Raw genomic sequence first — 27,487 nt, 5'->3', positions numbered from 1 at the left:
AAGGCCTGTTCCACTTAAAGGAGGAAACGTGCTGAGCAAGGCTGCAGCGTCACCCGGCATCAGAAACAGCTTGGCCACATACCTTTAAGATGGTGATATTCCAGGTAAAGCTCTCCACTGCTTTTTGTAGTTTCCGTTCCTTCAGACCTTCCTTGGTTCCGATGCTGTGTAAGTGTTCGTGGAATTCCATGGCTGAAAGAAACAAAGCATTTTACTTCCAAGTCCAACCTGTGCTGATGAATGGGCAATGCTTATTTTTCTAGGTAGAGCTCAAAGATTCCAGTCTCCAGTGGAATTTCATAAATGTGCCTCTTTAAGAGTGTAGTAATTGAGGGGAAACACTGACAATTCATGGTCTCGGCAAGGCGGAAACATCTTAGAGGTCAGCAGTCATTCCTCATGGTCTGGAAGGGAGAACAGGGCACATAAAAGCGTTCTCATTCTTATTTTAGAGATGAGTAATCTGAGGCTCGGCAAGGGTGAGAGATGGACGGCTGTGGTGGAATCAAGAGGAAGAGGTGGGACTAGAACCCAGGTCTTCGGAACCTCAGAAGGCAGATTTCAGCTCTGTGGACGCCATCTTGGCAACTGGTGATGAAATGAATGCAAAGTAATGCCCTTTCTGTCACCGAGAGCATCAGTCTGAAGTCAGACACCAAGCCTTCGTGAAGGGGAGTGGACTGGGATAAAGGCCCTGAACTCGATCTCTGCATTCCCATTATGACTCTTCAACATAATTTACATAATCAAATGAACGTTCCCTATTGTCATTCAAAATAGTCTCAAAAAAGCGTCTGATGCAACAACAATGCAATAATGCAGGAGTGCTATGATGGTTCATTTGCTGCTTTAGTACCATGACAACCTATGGAATTTTATATATTAAACTGCAGTCAATGATCCCACTCTGACCAATGGGGACCCTTCAGACTGGTTCCTATGTCCTTTTGAAATGACTCATCAGCCTTTTGGCACAAGATGTTCTAGACTTACCTATGTTTTCCACCCTGGCCCTGGAACCAGGCATTTCTTCGAGGACCCCAGGGCTCTTTTACTGGGGAGAGATATTTAAATACCACAATCTGGGTGTTAGGAGTGCCTATCTTTACTGAGTTTTCATTATTTTTTAGGCCTTTTCATTGGACAGATCTCAGACACATTTCTTTCTTTCTTACTTTTTTTTTTTTTTTAAAGGGAAGAATAACATCTTGCTAATGCTTCTTCTTTTTTTTTTTTTAAAGATTTACTTATTTGAGAGATGGGGAGAGCACGTGAGCATGAGCACAAGGGCAGGGGTGGAGGGACAGAAGACGTGAAAGAGAATCTTTTAAGTGGACTCCCTGCTGAGCGTGGAACCCAATGCAGGGCTGGATCCCAGGACCGTGAGATCATGACCTGAGCTAAAGCCAAGTGTTTGCTGCTCAACCCACAGCACCACCCAGGGGCCCTGCTAAGATTTTAATTCAAATTTAAGGGTATGAGGTTTTTACATATGTTTTTAAAAACTTTATGCTTATTTTATATCTCTTAGGTGGAAAATCTTAATTCCTAACCTATTAGTAGTGAGACTGTTGAATATGACTTAAAATCTGCATTTGGGGGGAGGGGGAGGGTCTTCAGAGAGCATCTTGTTAAGAATGTATAGTAAGAATATTGTCTTCTAAGGTAAGTCGGAATAATTTTTTTCTCCATGTCGTTATGTCACTAACAAAGTGCAATTAGGTTCATTTAGCTTTTGTTTTGTTCTTTTTCATCCTCTCTGTGTGTGACAGGGTAGTGCTTTTTTGGATGTAATCTGTTTTACGACTATGCGATTATGTCAAAGCTTTATACATGATTCCAAAGCCAAACCTCCTATCAGAGTGTGCTCAGGTAAGTCTTGCTTCCTCCTGGTGTCTTGCATCCAGATCCCTCCCTTCCCCTACACATTTTTGGTAGCTTTTAATTTACTTTCTCCTGTATTGTTTCTCCTTGAAAATACAGCTGTGGGGAATGACTGGCTCAGTCAATTAAGAGTCTGCTTTCACCTTAGGTCATGATCCCAGGGGGCTGGAATCCAGCCCCACATGGGGCTCCTTGCTCAGCAGGGAGCTTGCTTCTCCCTCTGCCTGCTGCTGCCCCTGCTTGTGCTCTCTCTGACAAATAAATGTAATTAATTAATTAATTAATTGATTTGAAAAATATATAAATAATTTTTTAAAAGAGTCTAAAAATTTACTTGACAGAGAGAGAGATCACAAGTAGGCAGAGAGGCAGTCGGGGTGGGGGGGAGAAGCAGGCTCCCTGCTGAGCAGAGAGCCCAATGCTGGGCTCGATCCTAGGACTCTGGGATCATGACCCGAGCTGAAGGCAGAGGCTTTAACCCACTGAGCCACCCAGGAGCCCCTATACATAATTTTTAAAAATATATAAAAACAACAGTGTATGTATATTCATAAGCTTCCCTTTCTTGCACAAGAAATTTCTTCTGTACTTGGGTTTTTGTTTTCTGTACACTGCTCAGAATTACACTGTTCTGTACCTTGGTACATAGTGGATGGAGATCACTCCATGTCAGCCTGGAGAGCTCATCCTCACTTTTTTTTTAACAGCTTATGGACTCCTTGAGTGGATGAACCAGGATTTAACCAACCAGTCCCCTCCTGATGAACACTGGGTTGTTTCAAGAGCATTTGCTGTTACAAATAATGTGGAGCAGCCATAATCTTTGTAAGACATTTCCTGTGTTCCTCTGTGTAAGCTTACTGCTCAGTTGGGCATTCCAATTTCTAACTCCCTTTCTATGCAACACCATTTCAGAGCAACTCTTTATACTGTGATTGACAGCAACTCATTTCTCAGTGTCTTTAAACAGTAAGCTAAAGCTGACACATATGATAAATACAGTAAAAGCTGCCAATTTCATCTTTTTTCTTCTTTTTTTTCCCCTCACTGAATAGGAACGATGGTTTCAACTCCTGTCTTACTAAAGGCTTAACAACATAACTGGTTTCAAGAATGAACAGTAAAATTCATTGCACTGTTTAGAAAACTTCCACACTAACCACTCCCTTTTTCTCCAACTTCTCTTTTGCCAGTGATGGTACCAGAGAACATTCCCAATTTGATCAACTAAACCCCTCCCCCACAACGCTGGTGACCAGGCGCAGACAGTGGGCTGTATACCCTCTATCTAGTTCTTCTTGGCTTAGCATACTGCACACACACACACACACACACACACACACACACACAAACTGACTATGAGTAGGAAGCAATCTACAGGGTTTTTTTGTGAGAACCTTTAATTGCAGGCATGCGAGTACGTGCACACTTTTCCCCTGACCACATCTGGGAGACTCCTGGAGAGCGCTGTGATGACTCAGACCCAATTCTGAGAACATGGCCCGGTGAAGACTGAGTGGTGAGACCTTGATGTGCTGGCTCTTCTGTTAAGATTTAACGGGACGAGGCAAGATCTGGATTTCAGGAAGGGCCATGAACACTCAGTGTTTCTATTCTGTTCATCAGGAGGCGATGCAGGCTTACCAGCATCACTGAGGATGGCAGATGGAACTCGTCGCTGGAACTCAGGAGAGAGAAGAGATACCGGAGAACTGCTGGGGGAGAAGCTCTCCATAACAAGAAGGTAAACAACTGTGTGGTCTCTGAGGGAGTGCTGAGCTTAGACAAACATCTACCTCAATTTTTAGCAGCTTTCTGCAGGAAAGAAGAACCCAGGGCCAGAGGCAGTAAAAGGATGGGCTGCCCTGAGAAGGACTGAGGACTCAAGGAAGAAAAAACACAGTTAAAATGATGAAAAAAAAAATGATATCGATAAGGAAGAAACAGGGAAACGTGTAAAGAAATAAGGGTAGCTGAATACATGGCTGTGTCTAAAAATCTCATATTTTATATGTTTACTAAAAAGTGAGACGACATGACTCCCTCTTCTCTCCCCTCTTGAAATATCAGTAGTCCAATAAAAGTCCATACAGAAGTACTAAATGTATTAGTAGTCCAATAAAAGTCCATACAGAAGTACTAAATGTATTAGTAATGAAATTCTTTTAAAAATGCATGCAAAGGGACGCCTGGGCGGCTCAGTGGGTTAAGCAGCTGCCTACAGCTCAGGTCATGATCCCAGTATCCTGGCAGGGAGAGGCAGGGAGCCTGCTCCTCCCTCTGCCTCTGCCTGCCGCTCTGTCAGCCTGTGCATGCTCTCTCTCTCTCTCTCAAATAAAATCTTGAAAAAAAAAAATGCAAGCAAAGGGGGCTCCTGGGTGGCTCAGTGGGTTAAAGCTTCTGCCTTAGGCTCAGTTCATGATCCCAGAGTGCTGGGATCAAGCCCAGCATTGGGCTCTCTGCTCAGCAGGGAGCCTGCTTCCTCCTCTCTCTGCCTGCCTCTCTGCCTACTTGTCATCTCTGTCTGTCAAATAAATAAATAAAATCTTTTTAAAAATCATGCCAAAAAGGTGAGAAAACTGGAAAAATTGTGTTAAAAACATAAAACCTGACCAAAAAATATATATGCATATATATATACATATATATATATGTAACCCAAAACTTTAAAGAGCAACCAAGACGATCAGTCCTACTGTTATATAATTCATTATTCAGCTTGCTGCATAACACAATGGTTTCTTTAAGAAATTTTTTATATTAATAGCTTATAGATGGATATTTGCAAACACCTGCTAATCTACTGATTCAAAGCATATGTTGATTTTAAGGAAATCAGAGGATTCTGACTTTGGCCCATAGAACATGACTGTACCTTTCACTTGCTTCCCTGTGATATGCAAAAGCCCAGGGCAAGGACTAGGGGCACACAACTGAGGGAAGTGAAAGGCAACTGGCCAGGTGCTTTACATGTATTATACAGGAAACTTGGAGAGAGGCTACAACACTTTCCCAAGGAAATGGGAAAGAAGGATTTGAATACTGGTTTGTTCGAGCCCAATGTCCCATGGTTTTTCCAACTACCATGCCTTCCTTCTTTTTTTTTTTTTTAAGATTTTACTTATTTATTTTATGGAGAGAAACACAGTGAGAGAGGGAACACAAGCAGGGGAAGTGGGGGAGGGAGAAGCAGGCTTCCCACTGAGGAGGGAGCCAGATGCGGGGCTCAATCCCAGGACCCTGAGATCATGACCTGAGTGGAAGGCAGAAGCTTAATGACTGAGCCACCCAGGAGCCCCTACCATGCCTTATTTCTAGTCAAGAGTCCCTAGAGTCCCTACCCTTACTGTGAGCTCATGCTATGGTTATGCATATCCAATAATTATGCCGTGAGGTAGAGCACTGTAAGGGCGAATGCACAGGCACTGACCCAGTTCTAAGGGAATACAGAGGGACAGCAAATGAGATTATGTGTTTGAACTGGGTCAGCCCATACATAACAAGGAAATCTAATTATATTAGATGCAAATTGCATTAGTCCCTCGATATTAAATTATCAGGAAATCTACGCTAACATGGCACAGGAGGTCTTTTTGGTTCTTTATATCAACATTGAGTATAAAGAACTTGTCTAGTTTAGATGTTAAGTAACTTTCTCCCTATTTTCCACTTTATTTTCAGCAAAGAAACATGAGCCAATGAGAAAGTGTTTAACTTCTTAAGATACCACTTATATATATATATATCTCTTCTCCATCCGTAAGTTATACCATTCTGTCTAAGGAGCAGAGTGAGATTTAAAGCAACTGGTGAAAGTCTAATAAGCAAAACTTCTGAGACTAAGTTAGCACTTCTCTCACCCCTGCCCCAACCCCCACAAGGGAGCCAAGTTGTTTTTGTTTTAAAATGCTTTTTCTTCAATTAGAGTTTGAGGGGGTGGAGATGGGTGTTAACCAGCACCAGAAAGAGCCTGGGGTGGGCTCAGAGAATAACATTTATTGATCACACACCATGTGTAGGTCATTTGACTATATGCAGGGTTGAGCTCTACTAAAACCCAGTGCTTAGACCTATTACTGATCACTGCAAAAAAGGAGATTTCGAGAAGTATGGGGAACAATCTGAGGTAAGGGAACTAGTGCTCATATTATCAACTCACTGGCAACTCTTTCATCAAGAAATATTTATAGATTTGTTCTGGAACACAATGGCTGAGTTTAGAGGTATCAGGATAGCAAACAGGGCAACAGCAGTAAAATGATGATGTGAGAATACATAACAACAGCTGCTTTTTAAATTGAGGCCAAAATAAACTCTGTAGGAAAACTATCAAAGCAGGACTTTTGTACTAGGAAACAGACACCATGCATGGGAGATTTAGGAGGCGTCTACAGTCTATGTATTAAAATGTCAAATTCTACTGAATAAATTACAACCAACTGATCATTTAAGACTGGATTGTTTCATCTTACAAAGTAATTGAAAAATTAAAAATCAGACAAATTTAAATTTCTGAAACCCTGAGTAAATCCACTCGGTGTTTTTCACTTAGGTGACTGAATAGAAAAGGAGCAGATAATAAATATGTTCTAGGTAGCGCTGATCGCCCATGAACCTTACTGTACAATTGTAAGCAATTCCATTGGAAAGCTACATAGTAAGGTGGACAGGGAGCCCTTGCTCATTTCCTGCTCTTGATCCCTACTACCTTAATGTTCTAAATGAACCGGTAAGAACCCTGGATGCTGATTTAGGAGAGGCTCTCTGCTTAACTCTTCTCCCCAGCAGGCAGGTAGGGGGCGGGCGGAGCCAGGGAGGCAAGGTATGCCAGCCCACCCTCATCCCCCAGCTCAACTGTACCTGCTGCAGGCAGGCTGGGCCTCAGGATGCCTTTGTTTAGAAAGGGGACCGGGCCTCTTCTGCCAGCTTTTCTTGTGTTAGCCTGCACGACTCAGCCCTACATCCTGCCTTCCTACTAACTACACTATTAACCAAACTGACATGCAGTTACACAGACTAAATACCAGACATATTTGCATGTTCCTCGTTTATCAGTTAGCAGCGTGTCTTTTATCTGCCTGGTGTATTACCTGTATTTTAGAGTGAAAGTCCCTGCGATCTGGGAGGGGACTGTCCATTTACATAGGCACAGTATTTAGAGGCAGCCCTCACAGCCAGCTTTTAGCTCCAAGTGAAGCCTTTACGATTATTATTATTTTTTTTTTTAAGATTGTAGTTATTTACTTGACAGAGACACAGTGAGAGAGAGAACACAAGCAGGAGCAGTGGGAGAGGGAGAAGCAGGCTTCCTGCTGAGCAGGGAGCCCTATGCGATGTGGGGCTTGATCCCAGCATCCCGGGATCATGACCTGAGCCCCGAAGGCAGCAGCTTAACAACTGAGCCACCCAGATGCCCTGCCTTTAGGATTCTTAAAAGGGTAAGAAGATGCAGAATCCCCCAAACCAGCTTCTGAGAAAGTAGAACGAATAGAGCACTGCAGCTGTCGCTCCCTCCACAGACGCAATGGAGGGCTGTCCCCACTCACAGTCCTGCTAGCAGGTGGGAAGAGGCACACCAAGGAGGCTTTCTATGCAAACTGTATATTCACCTGGGGCATTAGCGGGTGAAAGAGAGGGCTTTTTAGCTCTAAAACACAGTACTTCTCATTGATGAATTATAGGTTAAAAAAAAAAAAAACAACCTGACAAACAAAAATCCTATATGCTTCTGAAAATAATGAGAATTTTGTTGATTCTGAGAAAATTTCTTTTGTGATCATCTGCAAAATCATTATTTGGAGGTTTCAAAATTGCAGATATAAGACCAAAGAGTTCTAATGTTCTTACAAAACACAGCTCTTAGCTTCTGTGGCCTGAGTGTGGCGGTGGACTTGGAGAAAGCCCCCAGACAGGGGCTGGGGAGAAGGGAGGAATCGGGGGCTCTTGCATGCATGCCTACCACAGCTTAGTGACAAGAATCCCCACTGTGAAAACAATCTCTGGGTTCAAAAATAGAAGCCAGGCCAATAATAAGGAGGGAAAAAGAAGTGGGATAATTTTCTTCTTTCAGGAACAGGTTGCATTTCCCTGTAGGTTTCTGGTACCTTCCAAATACGACACCAACACAGTTTATTCATAAATCTGTGTATTTTAGGGCTATGTGTTGCTATTCACAGTATCTTGTATTTTTCCTATAGGTTATGTCCTATTTCCTTGTCTGATTTACACTAACTGGCAGTGTAAAGAAAGTGTGGCCTAACAAACATTTACAACATGTGGGGGTAACTACAGAGGTAGGGGAAGGAAACAGGATTCCTTGATTCTACCAGGATGTTGCCACCCAAGTAAGACAAGAGATAACAATTAATTCTGGCCAAAGAAATGGAAATCTTTGTAAGTTTTAGGAAACTTCACTTGAAAACCAGTAGCAACTAGATAAACTGTCTTTTGAAAGGGTGACACGCTATCCAATTGCAATGGGCTATACTATTCAACAGTCAAAATACATGGTGTGTACAAAGGCATTAAAGTTTGCAGACTGTGAGCTTCTGTTACGCAAACCCAATGAAGTGCACGGGAACGTGGACAAAAGCCTGGGGGAAATGAGCCAGAAAGCAGAGAGAATGGTCATGTCTCATACACAGCCCTGGCCAGGCCCACTGTGACAGCTCTTTTGCCAAAAGGATTGTCTTTGAGCCCTGGCTACTCTGTGCCAAAGAACCTACAGTTAGGTTCCCCTGACTCCATGACCTCAGGTTTCTGTTTCCAGGGAAAAGATGTGAATTATTTTTCTTCAGGAATGTTAACCAAGAAGAAAATCTGCTCGAATTCCTTGGTGGTAATGAACTTGAGAATTAAGGAAGTGAAGAGCTGGTGATCCAGCAGCAGAGAAAGGATAAAGGGAAAACCCATACTCAGGTGACTTCTGTGAGAGTTTAGTTCCATCCTGGTCTAAGGGAATGGAAGAAATAGGCCATGTGAACAAAGAACAGGGTCAAATGTCCATGGTGGGAATGGAATAAATCATTTAATCTTTCCATTTTTAGCTGTAATATTAAATTTTAAAAATTGGTCTGGCCGCACAAAAGTATATGATTTGGGTTTGTTTTTGATTGTTTGTTTTTAAAGTTTTTTTTTTTTCAAGATTTTATTTATTCACTTGACAGAGATCACAAGTAGGCAGAGAGACAGGCAGAGAGAGAGGAGGAAGCAGGCTCCTCGTGCAACAGAGAGCCTACTGCGGGGCTCGATCCCAGGACCTGGGATCATGACCTGAGCTGAAGGCAGAGGCTTTAACCCACTGAGCCACCCAGGCGCCCCTATGATTTGTTTTTTTTAATGTTAAGAATGAATTTTGGGAATTTGTCACTTCTTTCCATGTTATCTCTTGAAAATCTAAACAGCTAAAATTTTTTGTACACGTAGGTATTGGTTTCATATAATTTTCCAATTATTATTTCAAAATACTTTATAATCTAAATATTTTTAAGTTTCTTTTGGGAAGGGCTTAAAGCTTTATGACTAAAAATAAAACATAAAGCTGACAGATTAAGTGTGTTTTATAAAAATTAATAAATAAGTATAAATTTTCCAGGATGATACAATTAAGTTAACTGAGCACATTACTAAAACTGCAAAGAATAGGGCGTACTGGAGCTTCTATTAAGTTTCCTGCTTCCTATCACAGATAAACTTAGATGAAAGCCAAACAGCCATAAAAGTAAAATAGAAATGTGAAAATACATGAAACATACAATAAATAACTAAGATATGAAAAAGAGGCTTTTGTTTGGAAGGGAAGGGAGACTCAAGAAACATGGCATCGCTTCCTCTTCGATTAAAACGAATGCCATTTCTTCCTGCCAAACATAAAGCAGATGACCTTTCAAACATTCTGGTTGGGATTTTCTCTACTGATTTAAATGATATGACTGTAAAATACACCATGTAGCTCAAGGCTAAATATTTTTAGAAACAAATACAATTAAAAAAAATACTTAGAGAGACATATTGATCTTAAACTTATATACTTTTTTTTTTAAGGATTTTATTTATTTATTTGACAGACAGGGATCACAAGTAGGCAGAGATAGAGAGAGAAGAGGAAGCAGGTTCCCCGCTGAGTGGAAAGGCCGATGTAGGGCTCAATCCCAGGACCCTGGGATCATGACCTAAGCTGAAGGCAGAGGCTTTAAACCACTGAGCCACCCAGGCACCCCTTAAACTTATATACTTAAAGATTAGTTTTTCAACTGAAAATTTATTTTGCTGCCCTAAAAAACTTTTATCACAAACACAACCAGTGCAAAAATATTTTTTTATGTGTTGAAAATAGAAACCATAAGCAAAGTGCGAAATCTTTCAAATGGCAACAAAAGAAATATGTATTTATATTTTATCTCAAATTTCCCAAGTTGGGTATAGTGAGATATTTCCTGGAAGATGGAATTCCATATAACACAGGTCTATCTGGGACCTCGTTCAAGAGGATGATTTATCAACGGTATTAAAAGTACCTTAATAAGCACGTTCTGCACGTGCCTTGTGGCACATCAAAGTATCTGGAACACAAAATACAGTTATCGGATTTTTTTTCCAACTAATTTAATTATAGCACCCATTAAAATACACAGCCTTTGTAAACTCTATGCTCTGTCCCCGGACTCCAGGGGCCTGAAGTTTGTGTGTGCTGCTAACACGTGGGCCTTTACACCATAATCCCCACAGAGACATGGAAATGCCTAATTATTTTTCATACAGTTCCAGTTGGTAGTCTCTTTTTCTTGGCCTTCTTTCCAATCTTGGCATTAACAAACGCCAAATTATTTTAAGATGGATTTCTGAGCTGTTAAATCCCGTTCCACATGAGGTGGGATAGATAAACCAGGTCTCTTAAATATATCCCTGAAACCCAGATGGATGACAAGATCCCCGGAATGCCACATCCACAGCGGCACACTTTGTGAATGAATTGCACGAGGGAGGTTTTCCTTCCTCTGCCAGCCTGCTCCATCTGGGTAAACCGAGGTGAGAGGAAGTTGCATAACTTTCAGGCCTGTGCGGAATCCAAGTGCCGGGCCACCATCCTTACCATGCGACCACGTGAAGCACGCGGGCTGGGGTCACAGGAGCCATGAGGCGGTTAGCAGGAACCCTCCCCATTTCATTTCGCTGAGAACTAAAAAGGCCTTCTTCACCCCAATTATCTCAAAGATTAGTTTCTTTTTAAACCTAGGACACCTTTACTTGGATTGCCACTCTTAAACTGGATCCTGTCTCTCTAGCTCAGTGTGACACGATCACCAGGGCACAGCCGGCCTCCTCACCTTACCCTGTCTGTGCCTCCCTTGCTTTTTGTACCTCTTCTTATCTAAATTTTGGAACAGATATTACTGTGATACGACTCAGCAATTTAAAAAGTCTAAACTGGTACCCGGAGTTCTCTCCTCTCCCCAGCTGCCAGTCCTCTTGCTCCCACCCCATTAGGCAACTGCTGGGACTCCCCCTTGCGAATCCTCCCAGACAGACTCACACCCTCACCAGCACACAGGGCCCTATTCTCCCACCCCACCTTTTAAAACAAATGTTAGCAAACAGCACACACTGTTTGACTTTGAAAACTATATATATAGATTTAACCTATACGTATTTATAAGATCTTCCTTGTGCACGTGTAATCCATAACACCTTTGGGGGCAGGAGAATGTATATATATAGATTTAGATTTTATTCTTTTTTATGCTAGCATAGTGTTCTATTATGTGGATTTATCAGAATGTATCTAACGAGGGCCCTTAGGGTAACATTTAGCCTGTTCTCAGTGTTGCAAAGAAAATTCTATACACATTGTCCTTCCTCAAGTATGTGATCGTATCTGTAGAATAAACTCTGAAAGAATGAAATTGTTGGTTCAACGTGTACCTAACTTGTAAATCTGACATTTACTGCCATACGGCCCTCTCCAGGTGTGGACCCCCAACAAGGTGACAGGTATCATTTTCCCCTCTAGCCTCATCAATCCATCATGACCCCTGTGTGATAGAAATTTGCAGTCTTGGATATGAACGTTTGGATCTGATGCGTGAAAAGTGGAATCTCCTTGAAATACCTCATTTACTCAACTTCTAGAAGATCACAGTGTTCTCCTCCTGCCTGTCTGGCTGCATCCACACCTCCTGCGCTTGGTCTTCCACAGGCACCCCTCCCACCGACACCTAAATGGTGGAGGGCCAGGGCTCCGTCTTCTCCACCCAGCCACTTCTTAGATGACGACGGTCTCCAGGCTTAAAAGATCACTTTGTGCTTATGGATTCCAAACTCATTACCTCCAGTCTGGACCCCTCACCTGAACTTTAGATGTGGAATTGAACTAGGCATTACTTACCCGGTTCAAACCAAATCCTTGCCCTTCCCTCTCAAGCCTCTCCTGCTCAGTCCTCCCACCTCAGTGAAGAGCAGTGTCTACTTCCCAGCCCCCAATCCTGCAGTCATACTGACTTCCCTCTTTCTTCCCTCCTACCCACATCCAATCTACATATCCAGAATATAGCCGAATATCCAGCATATAACCATTTTGCCTCATTCCACCCAACTACCACCCATCAAACCATAACCACAGACAGGGCTGGATTGTTGCAAAAGCTTCCTGAATGGTCTTCCGGCTGCTGTTCTTGCCCCCACGCCTTATCCTCAAGTCATCCGCTTGGACCCAGGAGAAGACTGCTCATCTCACTGAGAACAAAGCCAGCCCATGTGTCTGGCCTCCTGTTAGCTCTGGCTCATTGTCCATGCTGGTTCCTCCCCCCCATCCCTCCCCCCCATCCCTCCCTGTCCTGCAGACACTGCAGCCACACTGGCTACTAATTCCTCCGCTGATACAGGGACTGCCCTCACCTCAAGGCCTCTGCCTCCAGAGCCCCTCTTCCCGGGATCATCCCTTTCCCAGATGTGTGGAAAGCTTGCTCTCCACTTCCAATCATGTTCCCATCAGAAGTCACTGAGCGCTTCAGTGAGGACTTTAATTAAAAATGCCGCCCTGCCTGCTCTCCTGGCATGCTCTCTACCCTTCTCTGCCTCTTGTTTATGAAACACTCACCACTGCCCGACACCTAAATGTTTTATCTATTTGCTTTTCGTTTCTTTTCTATCTTCCACAACTAGATCTTGGCTTCACGAAGGCAGGGGTGTAGACTTTTTATTCATGACTATATTCCCCGTACCTGGAACAGCTCCTCACCTTTGACGAATGAGGCCTAACATCTTTTCATTTTGTTTTCAGTCTTCTGGGTTCTGTTATCACGCACTATGTTCAAATTCTTTGCAAAGAATATCGGGTTATTGGCCTTTTTCTTACTGATTTGAGGGGTTCCTCACAGAGCAGGAGTATTAGTCCTTTGTGATATGTATCACTTACATTTTTTCTGTTTATAGCTTTTGCTGCAACTTTGCTTCTGATAGTTTTTGCTATATAGAATTCTTTTTATGCAGTACTGATATATCAAGTTTTTCCTTGTCGTTCAAGGTTATGTCCAGGCTTCCGGGTTTGTACCGTCCCTGCTCGTACCTCCAACCACAGTTGCTGCTCCTGTCTTTGTCAAGGCCACTGCTGGCATGGGCCGTCCTGTGTTACCCTGCACATGCCCTCCTGTCTGCCTGCCTGGAATTTCTGTCCCGACCTGCCTTATTCTCAGAAAACCACTTGCAGGACTAAGCTGCTGTTCTGAGATCTGGTTCGCTGATCACCCAAGATGGAGTTGAGCGCAGGGCGGTCTGTGGAGGGTGTGCCCTCTTGCTACCGTGTGAAGTACTGTGCAGTGGGGCTCTCTTTACAGGCCTGTCTCTGGAACTTCTGCCCAAGTCCCCTGGGAACAGGGAACAAAGTCCCCCGATTCTGTCACACTGGGAGTAAGGACCTTGTAAGTGTCTGGTAAATAAGAATGATCAATGAGTGCAGCATTCAACATCAATTCAACTCAACATATATTTGCTGAATGCTAGGCACTGCTGTCAGAGTTTGGGATATGAGATAAGTAAACTCCTCCCCCAAGGAGTTTATATTCAAGTTGCAAGAAAACACAGTAAGCCAACTGCTTGGTATCAGGTGTGCTAGGAATGCTTTTACAACTTGAGGTTAAAGTAAAATAACCAGTACTGAATTAGGGGTTCATAATCATGTCCCTGGATTTTCATATTTCCTCCCAACCCCTTGTTCCTTAGAGAACTCATCCAAGCAAGTAACTCTTCCATATGGATACACCAGTTCTGTCTGTAAGCCTGACTCCATCCCAAGCTTCATTATAGCTGCTTCAACAGCTTACTAGCTTTTTTCACTGGACTATCTGCTAAGGTCTGCATGTTTGTGTCCTCCTCCGAATTTATATTTTGTAATTCTAATGTCCAGTGTGATGGTATTAGGAAGTGGGACTTTGGGGAGGTGCTTAGGTCGTGAGGGTAGAGCCTTCATGAATGGGATTAGTATCCTTAGGAAAGGGATTCCCTAGACCCTCCCACCACGTGTGGACACAGCAAGAAGGTGCTATCTACCAACCAGGAACTGGACCATCACCCGCCACCTATCAAATCTGCTGGCATGATAATCTGAAACTCCCCAGCCCCTAGATCTGCGGGAAATACATTTCTGTTGTTTATAAACAGTGCTGTCCGTGGTATTTGTTATAGCAGTGATGCCCTACTGTGATCATGCTCACCAGACCTGACATAGGTCTTCATGGTCAACTCCTTCCTGTTCTTACATTGCAAGCATCCACATTCCTTTGCTGGGAGGAGCTTCTGAATGTGGAGGGCAAAGGGCAGAGATAAGTCAATCAATGATTCCCCGAGCCTGTCCCAAACTATTTTGCACCCCCACCATCTACAGCAGTTTCCTAAAGCATTCAAGACACTGACAGAACTCGAAACAAGGGCTTTATAAGAATATAAGTTCAGGACACGCTGAGTTAAACTGGAGGATATTTAGCACGGTAATGTATACTGAGAATTTCCAAAGGGGAGTAAGTTTGTTATGAAAAGTTGATGATGAGATCCTTTGCTGAGGAGCGTGACCAGTGTTCCTTGAATCAAGTTTTGAGAAATGCTGGTCTAGAAAGGCAACCCCAAATACTTAATCCTTGAATTAGAAGGCTTCCATCATTTGAAGCAAGCTCTATTTCCAAACCTAATTTCTGCTGCTTCCAGAAGCAAGTACTTCCCTTAGACCAGGGTGATATATTTCATGTGTGCAGAAAGCACAGCTCAGTAATGAGGCCTTCTACACTTCGGCCCACATAGAAAGCCCTGTTCCTTCTGTTCTGCCTCCATGGATCCTGCATTCCTTCAAGTCCTTTCATTATTATTAATTTTTTTTGCAACTTTAAAAAATAATAAGCATATCTTGTCATTGAACACATTTTGCAAATGCATAACTGCGTTCTTCCTATCCTATGTTAACATGTATAATGACATGTTTTTGACATGGCACTGACTGACCTGTAATGAAAGAATACAGGTTAAAGTTGCTTTAAACTCCTTATTCCTGTAAGAAGACATATCTCTAAATATTGTTTAAACATTCTTAGAACGCATTTGTTCACTTTTACTCACTACAATGCCTTATTTCTATATATTATGAGACTTGTAGACCATAAAATTTCAGAGCTGAAAAAGCCTTAGAGATCATCGGGACTATTTATTTTAGACCCAAAGATATCAATTAGGTGTACACACATATATATAAGCGTCTGGTATTTGTCTGAGAAAGACGATTTATTTGTGAACTTTATTTGAATTGTGGTTCTTCTAAGCTTTAATAAATGAGTGTAATAGAACAATAGCAACAAACAAACAAACAAACAAAAGTGTATAGGAGTGCCAGAATTGACAGCAGCCTGACCCCTTTCCTATGGAGATGACCCAGAGAGTTCCTTTTTAAATGAAAAGTGATGCTTTTAGACTCTGTGGGTTTACAAAGGAGGAGGGAGGAAGAAGTGAAAAGAAAGCATAGCTTTAGGATTTGCTCACAGGACAGGTGTCTCAGGAAGGTCAAGCTTCCCCACCAAATTCCCTCCCCTTCATTTGTGGAGAGCTTTCACCCACGAAAGGCATGTTAGGAAAAAGGGATCCACCCCTGGAGAAGACAACTTGGCTGCCAACCAATTACACGACCAAGTACATGTCTGTGTCTGAAGAGTTCTTCTCCCTTTGTGGAGTGTGAACCCCAGAGCGGGCCTGCTCCACTCCACCCTCCAAAGAGAGGTTCTCAAAAACCTGAATGTCCTCATTCAGGTGCAAATTCCTGAGCTCTATCACCTCAGATTCACTGTTGGTGGTGAGGCAAAGGGATGGGCATTTAAAACAAGCATCCCCAGGAGATTTGAACCACACTTAGGAGGAATTCAGTTAGTACGATGGTGGTTGTGGGAATCTTAAAATGTGACAGGGTGGCAGGCACAGGAGATGGCAAAGTGTGGTAAGGCAGAGGATTCTAAGTACCAGATGCTTATTTTGAATTTTTTTTGTCCTGAACTGGGCCTAGATGTCACCTTTGTGATCATTCTCTTTACTCTCCCTGATCAGCAATGAAGGTTCCTTCTGGGGGAACAAAAGGGCAGGTGGGGCAGACTTGCAACTTCTTGGGTTCCCATGCCTTCACTAACCGAGCTAAATGAAGTGGTTGGGGGAGGAACTGTCAATTCAGTCTCCGTTCTTTTTTTTTTTTTTTTTTAAGATTTTATTTATTTCTTTGATAGACAGAAATCACAAGTAGGTAGAGAGGCAGGCAGAGAGAGAGAGAGAGGAGGAAGCAGGCTCTCACTGAGCAGAGAGCCCGATGCGGGGCTTGATCCCAGGACCCTGAGATCATGACCTCTGCTGAAAGCAGAGGCTTAACCCTCTGAGCCATCCAGGCACCCCCAGTCTCCGTTCTTTAAGAAGAGTACAGATGCAGAGCGTCCTGGAGGACTTCTGCGGTCTGCCTCCAGGTCAAGTCTCACACTCAGAGAGGTCACTCTACATCTTCAATGTTAGGCATTAACTTCCCCGCTTGAAACTCACGTGGAGCGGCTGCAACTTAAGTGTCCCCATGCCAATGGATGGGGCTGCTTGTTTAATCTTGTATCTTTTTAAGTAACTGTAAGCAAGCCATTCCAAAATTGCTAATTAGACGACTGATCTTAGGTCACTGCATTTCAGCACCTGCATGGCACCAGGAGGGAATCACATACTTCAGTGTCACTCAGGAGAAAAATGAGACAGAGAGGGGTAGTGACTAACCTAACGGCACACACAAGGCACAAGAACACAGGTCTCTGGATCCCCAGGGAAGAACCTCTTACTTCTGTCAGACACAGGTGAGAAACTCTCTGACATAAATGAAAACAGAAGTAACAGGTCTCCTTTTGCAAACTTGCGAGGTGCTTTCAGGATAAATCTTAACGGCTGCTTTTATGTTTACTGTGTTGGGTAAGACACTGATGTGAGCCAAGCAAGTGACGGATGGTGACAGGTTGCTTCTCTGGTAACCCCAGCTCCTAGGAACACGCTGAGATCCGACGAGTTTGCAAAATAAAAAAAGGAGCAATCAAATGCAGGACACGCAGGCCTGGCCCAGTGCTCTGCTTGTTGTCTCTGAGTGGGAGAGCGTCAGGCTCTCACCTGCGTTTAGTGAGACAAATCTATCAAGCCTGGCCACGGGGGAGATGCCAACTGCTCAGCAGACTAGAAGCAGCAAATTAGAAAGGAAAAAAGCGTCGGTGTACTAACAGGCAGTCGGATACAGTACAAATTAGCAGTAGGAAGTGAAAATTGAATGGAAGTAACGAATAAACCATTAACCCTGGAACAGGATCTGAGCAGGCAGAGTGGGTTAGGGGTCCTCTAGTAACATACGGGCTCCTGGGGGACTGGGGGACATTAAACTGCAAGATAATAACAGATGCCTCTCAAAATGACCCTCAGTCGTGAAAGTTCAAATTATGTTTGGTAAAGCAAGTTTAAGGAAGTAGGGATCTACAGAATCTGTTATAGAAAGTGTTCCATTAAAAGAATTAAAACGAAGGGTAACAAAAGCTTTCATTATTTGGAAATTTAGCTTACATCCCACTTCACTAGGTAATGATGTGACCCTATCATGCATGAGAATCCCTTAGAGCTTTTAGAAAAGGGGCTTCTATTTAAATAACTCTGGGGAGGGCTGGGGTTTCTTTCATTTAGAGCCTGATCTTCCCCCGTCATTCAGAAAGAGGGTAGAATCAATTCTCCTGCCAGAAGAGGAACTAGGCTGTCGCCCACCCAAGCACCCGGACGTCACCTGTGCACTGGGCCTGCCCACGATGCCAGTGGGTTTCCTTGGCAGAAACCCCACCTAATCATTCAATACTGTCCCCACACCTGGGGAGTGTGGCCCATGCCTTCTCCTGGAACATTCTCAGTCAGGGATTCTTGGGACAGCTTCTAGTCCTTGATTCCTTCCTTCCTTCTTTCTTCTGTTGTTTAATTTAGTCATTTAAATGAAATTTAGATTTATTAGTAATTTAATTTTTATCAATATTATGTACATAGTTTAAAGAGCCAAATTGCTGTTACCCATTCCCCCTTTCCAGAAGTAGTTATATTCGACCCCTTTAGTTGTTTGAATCTTGTTTTAGTGTTTATGTCCATATTTCTAAGTAACATGATGATAATGTTCCATTTTTTTTCCTGGACATTACCTACTCAACTCCCCAAATGAAGGATGAAAATTTTGTTATTTTCACATTTCTGCTGTCAGGACACATGCTGTCTCCCAGGCATCTGCGGTCTAACAGCTCCTTAGTTCCCCTCTCAGATGATTCTCTCTTTATCCCCACCTTCACCCCAACCTGCAGAGAGGCACCTGGTGCCCCCAGGTTCTGCGCAGGTAGGGGGGCGGGGGGTAGGCAAGGCCGGCAGAATAAATCAGATTGCATGCAGTGCCCGCTGCCAGCCTCCAACTCGCCTCTCCTGCACCACCTAAGCCAATTGCCACTTGTTCGGGTAGTTTTCAGTTTCCAAAATGTTGTTCCTCCCATTTTGTCCTGATGGACTTGTGCCTTAAAAAACAAAACAAACCAAAAAAACCCAACAAACCCTAACCGTCATTTTAATGAGGTTCAGAAGGGAGGGGAAAGTAAGTGCGTGTGTTAATTCACTGTCTTTAATAAAAAGTAAGTCATTGACTTCTTTTACCTTTCTGGAGAGCAAATTATTCTCCGATTAAATTCACCAGATAAAAAACACCCAACGCGCTGAAGCAAGGCAGTTTGGGTTTCCTTCTACTTCATCTTCCTATCCTTTACGAAGCAGATCAAAGCAGTGACCAAAGAGGAAATTAAAATTCAAAGATAGGCTGCCATTTTGGGTCAGCAAAAGAGAGATAGATAATACATAGTGGAAAAGACTTATCCTCAGAAAGAAGCTGGCTACCCTTTTATCACCTTCTATAAACTATTTTTTTTTAGATTATTTATTTATTTAACAGAGAGAGATCACAGATAGGCAGAGAAGCAGGCAGAGAGAGAGAGGGGGAAGCAGGATCCCTGCTGAGCAGAGAGCCCGATGTGGGGTTCAATCCCAGGACCCCGAGATCATGACCTGAGCTGAAGGCAGAGCCTTTAACCTACTAAGCCACCCAGGCGCCACACCTTCTGTAAACTTTTTAAAGAAGAACTCCTATGAAGCTTCCCCCTCCACAGATCTCAGTCTTGCTCCCCTGCCTGTGCTCCCCTCCTTTGCCCTGTCTTGGAAACACAAGCATGTGTTAGGTTTAGGAGAAAGTGAGAGTGTGTTCATTCACGTGTGATCCTGTAAATGCACGCTCATGCGCATACAGCCACGCCAGATCTGACTGACCCCTCTCTCACTCAGGCATTGGCCCAGACCCACTTGCCCTCCATCCTTCCTGCATCTCCCCTCCCCTCCATGCCACCTGTCCCTCCACTGGTACTAGGCCGTTGGACTCTGCCCCTGTCCGGAGGCCCTCCTTCCACTCTCTCACTCCCGAAGCTGGTGCCCTCCTATGGCATTATGTCCGCATCCACCTGCCCAACGGAAAACGGTCCTCTCCTCCTTGGAATTTCTCTCGATGTCACAGCTATCTGGAGTGTCTGGGAAGTAGAGGGGTCCAGCCCCCTTTCTAAGGTCAAGTTGGTCACAACTATCCTGGATTTCTGCCCTCCTCCCTTCTTCCCTCCTTACTCCTTGTTTCTTCTTTTAAGGTCTTCCTCTTTACCTCTCCAGGGGCTCTTTCCTAATTTTAGGGACATGATTTGCTTATAAAGAAGTCCCTTTGACCCCCCAGCCCTGTGCTGCAATATTCTCCTCTTAAAAGAACGGGCTCTGCAGGCTGCCTGAACCACTCATCTCCTTCGCCCTGTCCTCCCCAAGGGGGTCACTTCGGGCCATGTGTCTGGCCTGCCAAGGTCTGCAGGATCCCAGCCCACCCTGGCTGGAGGTCTTTACTTCTTAGCATTCTTCTCTTGCCTTACCCCCTCTCTCCCTAAGAACACCATGAGCAATACCCATTTCTATCTCAAAAAAAAAACAAACCCAGAGAGCTGGGAGTCTGAACCTGTTCGAACTGGGCATGCTTTTGAACATGGGCTGGAGGTGGCTGCGTGATTCCATATTTCATGGAGCTGTTTGGATGAAAGTTTATCTAGAAGAATATAAATTTGGGTTTAGAAGTTTGAAATGCTTCTAAAAGAATCCTCGCTTATAGCGCTTGGGTACCTGTATCTTCATCGTGTCATTGTCAGATTAAGGTTTTGTAAGCAGAACAGCAATTATTTATCAGAAGTAAAATCTCATGCAAATGTTTTTGAGCCAATACAAATTAGCAATTCTTCATATGACTAATGACTATATGCCCTTCCGATAACTGTAAACATGAGAAACAAAAGATCAAGGACTCTAAAAATAAGCACTTAGGATAACAGAAGGGCTGTGTAGGCGGTCAGCAGTAGCTGTGAAACCAAAAGATAATCGTTCTGTGCTTCTCAGGACCTTCCAGCCCAGAGCATCCCGCACCATTACACAGTGGTTATTCCTGCTTGCCCTCCAAGCAAAGTTCTTAATAGGCAACACTCTTCAGCTTTTTAAATACAAGCAAATATATCCCTCAGTGAAATTCAATAGAACAACAACGGAAAGCTGCATTATGCTAGAAATAGTCACATTTCATAAACCAATGAAGTCACGAAGAACTGACAATAACTCTAATTGTTAATAAATAGTTCTTTTTTGTCCGATAAATGCAGCTTCAGATTCTAACCGTCCACAATTCTCATGACAATACATGAACTGATTAGAACTGAGTACTTCGTACAAGTGAAATCACATTTAGTCAGTACTCTACTACCCTGTGTAGAATGTGAGAACAGGTGCCATGGGTAAAATACAGAGATCTCAACATGCAAGCCTGTGGCACAGGAGGTCACGAGCCTGTTAGAAGGACAGGGAACACATTAATAAAACACACAGTCACTGAAGCTCTGTGAGCTGAACCAAACACATTCTGCAGGGCTGAATAGAATGGTTAGGTGACGTAACTCCTGCAATCACAAAGGGCTCCTGGAAGACCATTGAGACCAAAGTCTGTACGAAATGTACATACTGGCCAGGAGGAGGGGAGAGAAGTCTTACCAGAGGAGAGGGTTATGAAAATCTGACTAAGGAAAAACACACTGAGAAATGGGAAAGGCTGTCCAAAGGACATACCGTCACTTCTCTTCCTTTCCTTCTCACTGTTCCCAGCAGCCTCCCAGTTGGGTTCTGCCCATGAAAATTCTCTGCACACAGATCATCACCTTAAAGCTCAAGTTCTCTCTATTCTGCTCAAAAAATCAATGGCTCCCCACTGCCCCACCAACCAAATTCAGACTCCTAAGTAACACAGCGAAAGTACTCAATACATTCGAGTATGTGTGATTACTTTCATAATCTCCTGCTTAACTGAAAAGTTCTAGAAGGCAAACAACTATCTTGCTTACTTTTAATATTTTGGTATGTGATAGCTCTTACAAGTACATCTTACAAGTACCTTTGGTATGGCAGAAGTTCAAAACATATTTATTAAATCAATGAACAGATGATTTAACTAACAAATTTTATAAAGCATTCTCAAAATGGGCTGGCCCGTTAGTAGATAACCTTGTATGGGAAGTCAGAAGCTTAGATTTGATACAACACTCTAGTCAGCTACTGGATAATTTTGGTACAACACTGACGGGATAAAAATGGTGTTTGAAGTATCTCATTCTAGTTGCAGTTGTAGAGAGTATTAGCCCAGAAAGGACTAGACGTAGAAAGATCACTTTGCTAATGAATAAAACAAGATGAGGATTTTCGTGTGTTGGTTAGTCACTAATGTGAATGTTCCTTCGATAAACACCAAAAAAGAAAACTGTCACATGTATCTTTGTCTTTGATCTATTTTTAACAAGTTCATTTCTGAGATAAGAGATGATTTTTTTTTTTCAGACTAAGTGGTACTTATAATCCCTTGATGTTAAAGAATAGCAACCAGGGGCGCCTGGCTGGCTCATTTGGAAGAATATGTGACCCTTGATCTCAGGGCTGTGAGTTGGGGCCCCACACTTGGTGTAGAGATTACAAAAAATAAAAAAAGGCTTAAAAAAAAAAAAGATAGCAACCAGAAATCCTAGAAATTAAGGACAGATATTGTTATTTATTCATTATAAATATTCTCCATATTAACAACTTCCAAATTGATGCCCTAACAAAATAGGAAAATTGAAAGAATTCCATTTTGTCTATCTTAGTACAATGCAGAACACTTTTTTTGGTTTTATCTCAGCTAAAATTCATCAGATGGTAGCATTTTATAGTCTGGTATAACATTTTGATATTAAATGGATGAATCCATCAGCATTTGAACATGCCAGTGCATTAAAAAGTGTCAAGAGGCTCTAACCAATGCCCACTCTCCTTTCTAAGAACTTAGAGCAGAGAGAGCTCTGCTCAAGCCCCACTCACCCTTCCCACCGCCTGCTGGAAGGTCATGGGGGGAACAAAGGGGGGTCAGCAGCATAGGGCAAGCTGAGGAGAAGGAGGTCAGTGCAGCAGCTCTCCATCTTGGCTGCTCACCAGAAACACCTGGGACATTTAACAGCTAGGAATTTTTCATCCACACCCCAGACTGTGTCAGTATATTTTAAAAGCTTCCCCCAAGTGAGTCTGTTATCCAGGCTTGAGAAGCAGTGAATTAGTATTTTCTTTAGCAATGGAAAAATAATTCTTCGTCTGATTTCCTGGATATAGTTTCTAGCAAAAGACAAAATAGTTTAAGGACATAAATAAGGATGCTACAAATTTCATTTTAAAGAGAAGAAATAAACTTTCACTTACCTGCCTTCTGACAATGTACAATCTTTTCATACACAGCATCTGCATTTTCAATCACGGCCTTGAGGGACTGGATCATCTGCAAAGGGAAGACCCAGACACAGGGTTACACCTGACGACCAAGTGCCTGTCTATACACGAGCAGGGGGCTCTCTTCTCCAAACAGGCTGAGGTGCTGAGGCAAAACACTCTTTAATCTGACTTCCCTGACTCAGTCCAAATGTGTATGTACAAAACGAAAAATCCTGCCTTCCAAGTAGTGGTTTGAACAGACTGGGAGTATTGTGTTTCATAGTTAGGCTTGTACGACACTGAATTTGAACCTTGTGTCAATGCTGAATGGGGTTTCAGTGTGAGAAGCTACAAATAAATATGTATACACATCTGATCTGTGTTTTAAGTTATATTTTCAGTCATTCATTTTAACAAAATCTTCAGCAGCATCTTACAGAGAGCTCTGCCACCTACACACCTTACTCATTTCAGCTAAAATGCCTTCATCTGAAAATTAGTTTAAAACTTACCATGAGGATCAAAAACCAGCATTTATTTTATTTTATTTTATTTTAAGATTTATTTATTTATTTTTAGAGAGAGAGTGCAGGGTGGAGGGGCGGAGGGAGAGGGAGAGAGAGAGTCAAGCACACTCCCCACTGAACACAGAGCCCCATGCAGGGCTTAATCTCACAACTCTGAGAGCATGACCTGAGCCAAAATCAAGAGCCAGATGTTTAATTAATTGACCTACCCAGGCGCCCCTTAAAACAGTGTTTACTTAATGCATCACTAATGATGTCACTCAAACTAGTATTTTTAGTGTTCCTAGCAATGATCTTAAAAGACTTAATTTTGAAAAGAAAATAAATAAAAATAAAAGATTCAATTTTGAGTTCTTATTCCAAATTATATGTGTTTGTTTTAGCAGGCAAGCTTGAATGAATAAAAAAAGAAAGAAAGAAAAGGAAAAGGATAAGGGCACAGCTGATCGATTATTTTATTTACCAAAATGTTAGGGAAAGATCTGTCTGAAGTAGTCCTTTTGGCTCTAAAATCACTATGAAAATGGGATAGCCATTTTTTGTACCAAAATTGTACCATAATTGGGTACCATTATGATGCTTGTTTTACTTTGTTTTTCTTTATAGTATTTAATACTAACTGCCACAGTCATTATTTTATAGAAACCAAATATATGTAGGTTGGATTATTTGTAAAATTCAAAGAAGGAACATCCTGTTTTGACGAATTACAAACCAGAGCATAATCAATGTGCCTCTTAAATGCACCAGGTCCTTCAAATGAGTCACACAGCGTTTATCAACTTGTCTATCCTTCTAAGAGAATTACAGGGAACACCAAATGGTTTAAGGCCAACACAGGCGTTCATTTATGCCTTCATTCACTATCCATGGCCCAAAGCAGGGACCGGGGACACAGGGACATACAGGATATAGCCCCTATCTTCAAGAAGCCTATATTCCAGTGGAAGAACTCACACTCTGGAATTCAGTATTTTCACATTCATTCTTCAAGATCTGAGTCATGCCTGTAACTTAAAATATTCTATTTCATAGCTTGACATATTGAACAGGCAATGATAAAAATGAATAAAGAGCTCAATTACACTGATATAAAGTCCTTCATACCATGACATCATTTGCATACTGAAAAGGTTCATACCGTCATCAGTAACCTTTTTCAGCTTTGATGTCAAGCCAAAATGACAGATATGAAGAAGCAAGGACTTCTTTTAAAGATTTTTTATTTATTTATTTGACAGACAGAGATCACAAGTAGGCAGAGAGGCAGGCAGAGAGAGAGAGAGAGAGAGAGAGAGAGAGGAAAGCAGGCTCTCCGCTCAGCAGAGAGCCCGATGCAGGACTTGATCCCATGACCCTGGGATCATGACCCGAGCCGAAGGCAGCGGCTTAACCCACTGAGCCACCCAGGCGCCCCAGAAGCAGGGACTTCTTTAAGCAAGGATGGTGGTTGTCACAACCCACTATCAAAGAACTAGCTAACTGTGCCTCCATCATGCAAATAGGAAAAAGGTGGGAAAAAAATACCAGCAATGAAAGGAACCTGGTCAGGAAGAAGATGGGCAGGACAAGGAGCAATTAAGAGCAGGAATGTAGGAGAACAGAACAGCATTAGGCATGGGCTCCCGCATACCTGTGGGGGAAAGGTGATCGGAACACACCCTTACCAGGGAAGGTGTGTGGGCAGAAAGAGCACAGATTTCGATGGGCTCAAATCCTGGTTCTGCTGTTCATTAGCTTTGCCATCCATACCAGGATATTAAAAATCATGAGCCATAATTTCCTACCTATAAAATGAGTTTAATAAAACACTACCTTCAAAATGCTGTGAGGAGTAAATGAAAGGACACGCCATTAAGGCACTCGCAAGGGGATGTGACCATGGACTCCCCCATTGATCCAGGGGGCCTGGCAGAGCGTTTTCTGGCAGCGCAAGATTAGCTGGACGAGCACGCCTCACTGGCAATGTTTCAAACATCCATTACTAGTTGTAGTTTTACCTGCAAAGCCTGGTGTGATGAAGCTGAGAGAAACAACAAGTCACATTCTTCTTAGAAACCTCTTCCAGTTTAAAGTGTCAACAAAGGTTAAACAGTTAAGCACCTTTCAGTTTATAAAATACATGCAAAGTTTAAGGCCAGTACATCCATTTCAAGGGCCTGGAGAGAGAAGTTCGCCGGCCTCGGATGCTCTGTAACTCCTGAAGGCTCAATCCTTCACTGAGGTCCTCTGAGTGGGGGCCCCTGAATTAAGTGCTACAGATGAATATGGAAGAGTTGCTGACCCAGGACTCCAGGCAAAAAGCCATCACAACAAGATGTGGCATTGCCACTGTAGCCTGTGTGCTACTGGGCACGACAAAGTTAAATCCGCCTAAGCCACAGTAGGCAGACGGGTTATTTAGTGGGGGAGTAACTGGTGGTGTGGAAGGGGAAAAATCTGTGTCCTAAGATGGCCCACCAAGCCAGCAGGGGAGCCCCAGTCCCTGCCCCAGGGCTCTTCCCGGTTCTCCCTGCTCCACCTCGCAGGCACACCCAAAGTGCCAAGTATGCAGAAGTGGAAGTGTATAAATTACCCCCCTTGCTTGTGGTCGGAGCTCAGACCTTTGGAGATCACTCTCCTCTGAGCCCACTGGCGTTAAATAAACCTGTCCTCGAAGACCTCCGAGGGCTGCTTGGTTCTTCCCTCAGGATCCAGACCGGGTTCCAGAACAGTGTCATGGCGACCCACGGATGATCTGTCTGCGGACCGGACTTGAGCACACACTCTCCCCCTTAGTTATGAGCAGTACATCAAATATGAAGGGGCAACTCCACCAGGGAGGAGAATGCAAACACAGCGAGAAGCCACTCCTCCCAGGTCTGGAAGTCAACCACGCAGGTTTTGCAGACCCTATTGGAGGGGTATTCTAGAGGGACCCAGCCTCAGAGATGGTCAGGCACCACAATCAACAATCAGCAGAACTTCGAGAAGGCAGGAAGAAAGCACATCCAGACCTTGGCAGAGATGATTCATCCTGCCACACCTGTTACTAAATGTTTTCACCACTTCCGTGGGGAGGAGGAACTGCCAGTTTATGTCTTTTTATAGTTTTAGGGTACATATTTACAGTTAGGGTGGGTACTTACGTTAATGTATAGTAAACAGTTTATAGTTCTTGTCCAGAGAGTGAGTTCAGTAATCCTCAACTCCTGCAGTATTTGCATAAATTGTCCTTGAGTGAGGGAACCCCACTGGGCATTCCCCAGCAAGCTCTCTGGGCTGTGGGCTGCTCTCGGTGCACCCAGCGCAGGCTGAGAGGGCAGGGCCGGGTGGTGGACCGTCCTGCCTGCCCACCCAGCTGCCTGCAGTCTTGCTTCATTAGCTCACAGCTAGGACTGAATGCAGAGCACATGGCACGGAGGGAGCACAGACAACATGGGGAGGGCCATTAGATCTAGTGGGGGCCCATCTCTGCCGAGGTCTGCAGCTTTATAACAAGCTGTGATTATAAATAGTACCAGTGTTGACTGACTGAATCAAAATGAAAGCCATTGAACACGTCCTCTGCATCAGGTGTGTCCTTGGTGCCTTCTATTTCATTTAAGGCTCACAAAACCCACGGGAGGTGGGTATTTATAGTGTTGGTGTTTCAGGTGTGAACACTGAGGGCCTGAGAGTTAAGTTGCTTCCCCAAGGTCCTCTGGTTA

At 43.2% G+C, this 27,487-nt stretch overlaps 1 protein-coding gene across 1 annotated transcript in view; it reads right to left on the bottom strand.

The window, feature by feature from the left end:
• Positions 1 to 27,487, bottom strand: part of PLCL2 (phospholipase C like 2) — a 190,596-nt gene that overhangs the window by 18,858 nt on the left and 144,251 nt on the right. The window contains exons 4-5 of the mRNA XM_044252517.1: positions 23,263 to 23,338; positions 83 to 192 (exon numbers count right to left, since the gene is read on the bottom strand). Of these exons, the coding sequence (XP_044108452.1) occupies positions 83 to 192; positions 23,263 to 23,338 (186 nt within the window). The remainder of the gene's footprint in view (positions 1 to 82; positions 193 to 23,262; positions 23,339 to 27,487) is intronic.

Source organism: Neovison vison, chromosome 6 (assembly GCF_020171115.1).
Source record: "Neovison vison isolate M4711 chromosome 6, ASM_NN_V1, whole genome shotgun sequence".
NCBI classification, from domain to species: domain Eukaryota; kingdom Metazoa; phylum Chordata; class Mammalia; order Carnivora; family Mustelidae; genus Neogale; species Neogale vison.
The sequence above is the reverse complement of the archived record's forward strand: the minus strand, read 5'-3'. Positions and strand labels throughout refer to the sequence as shown.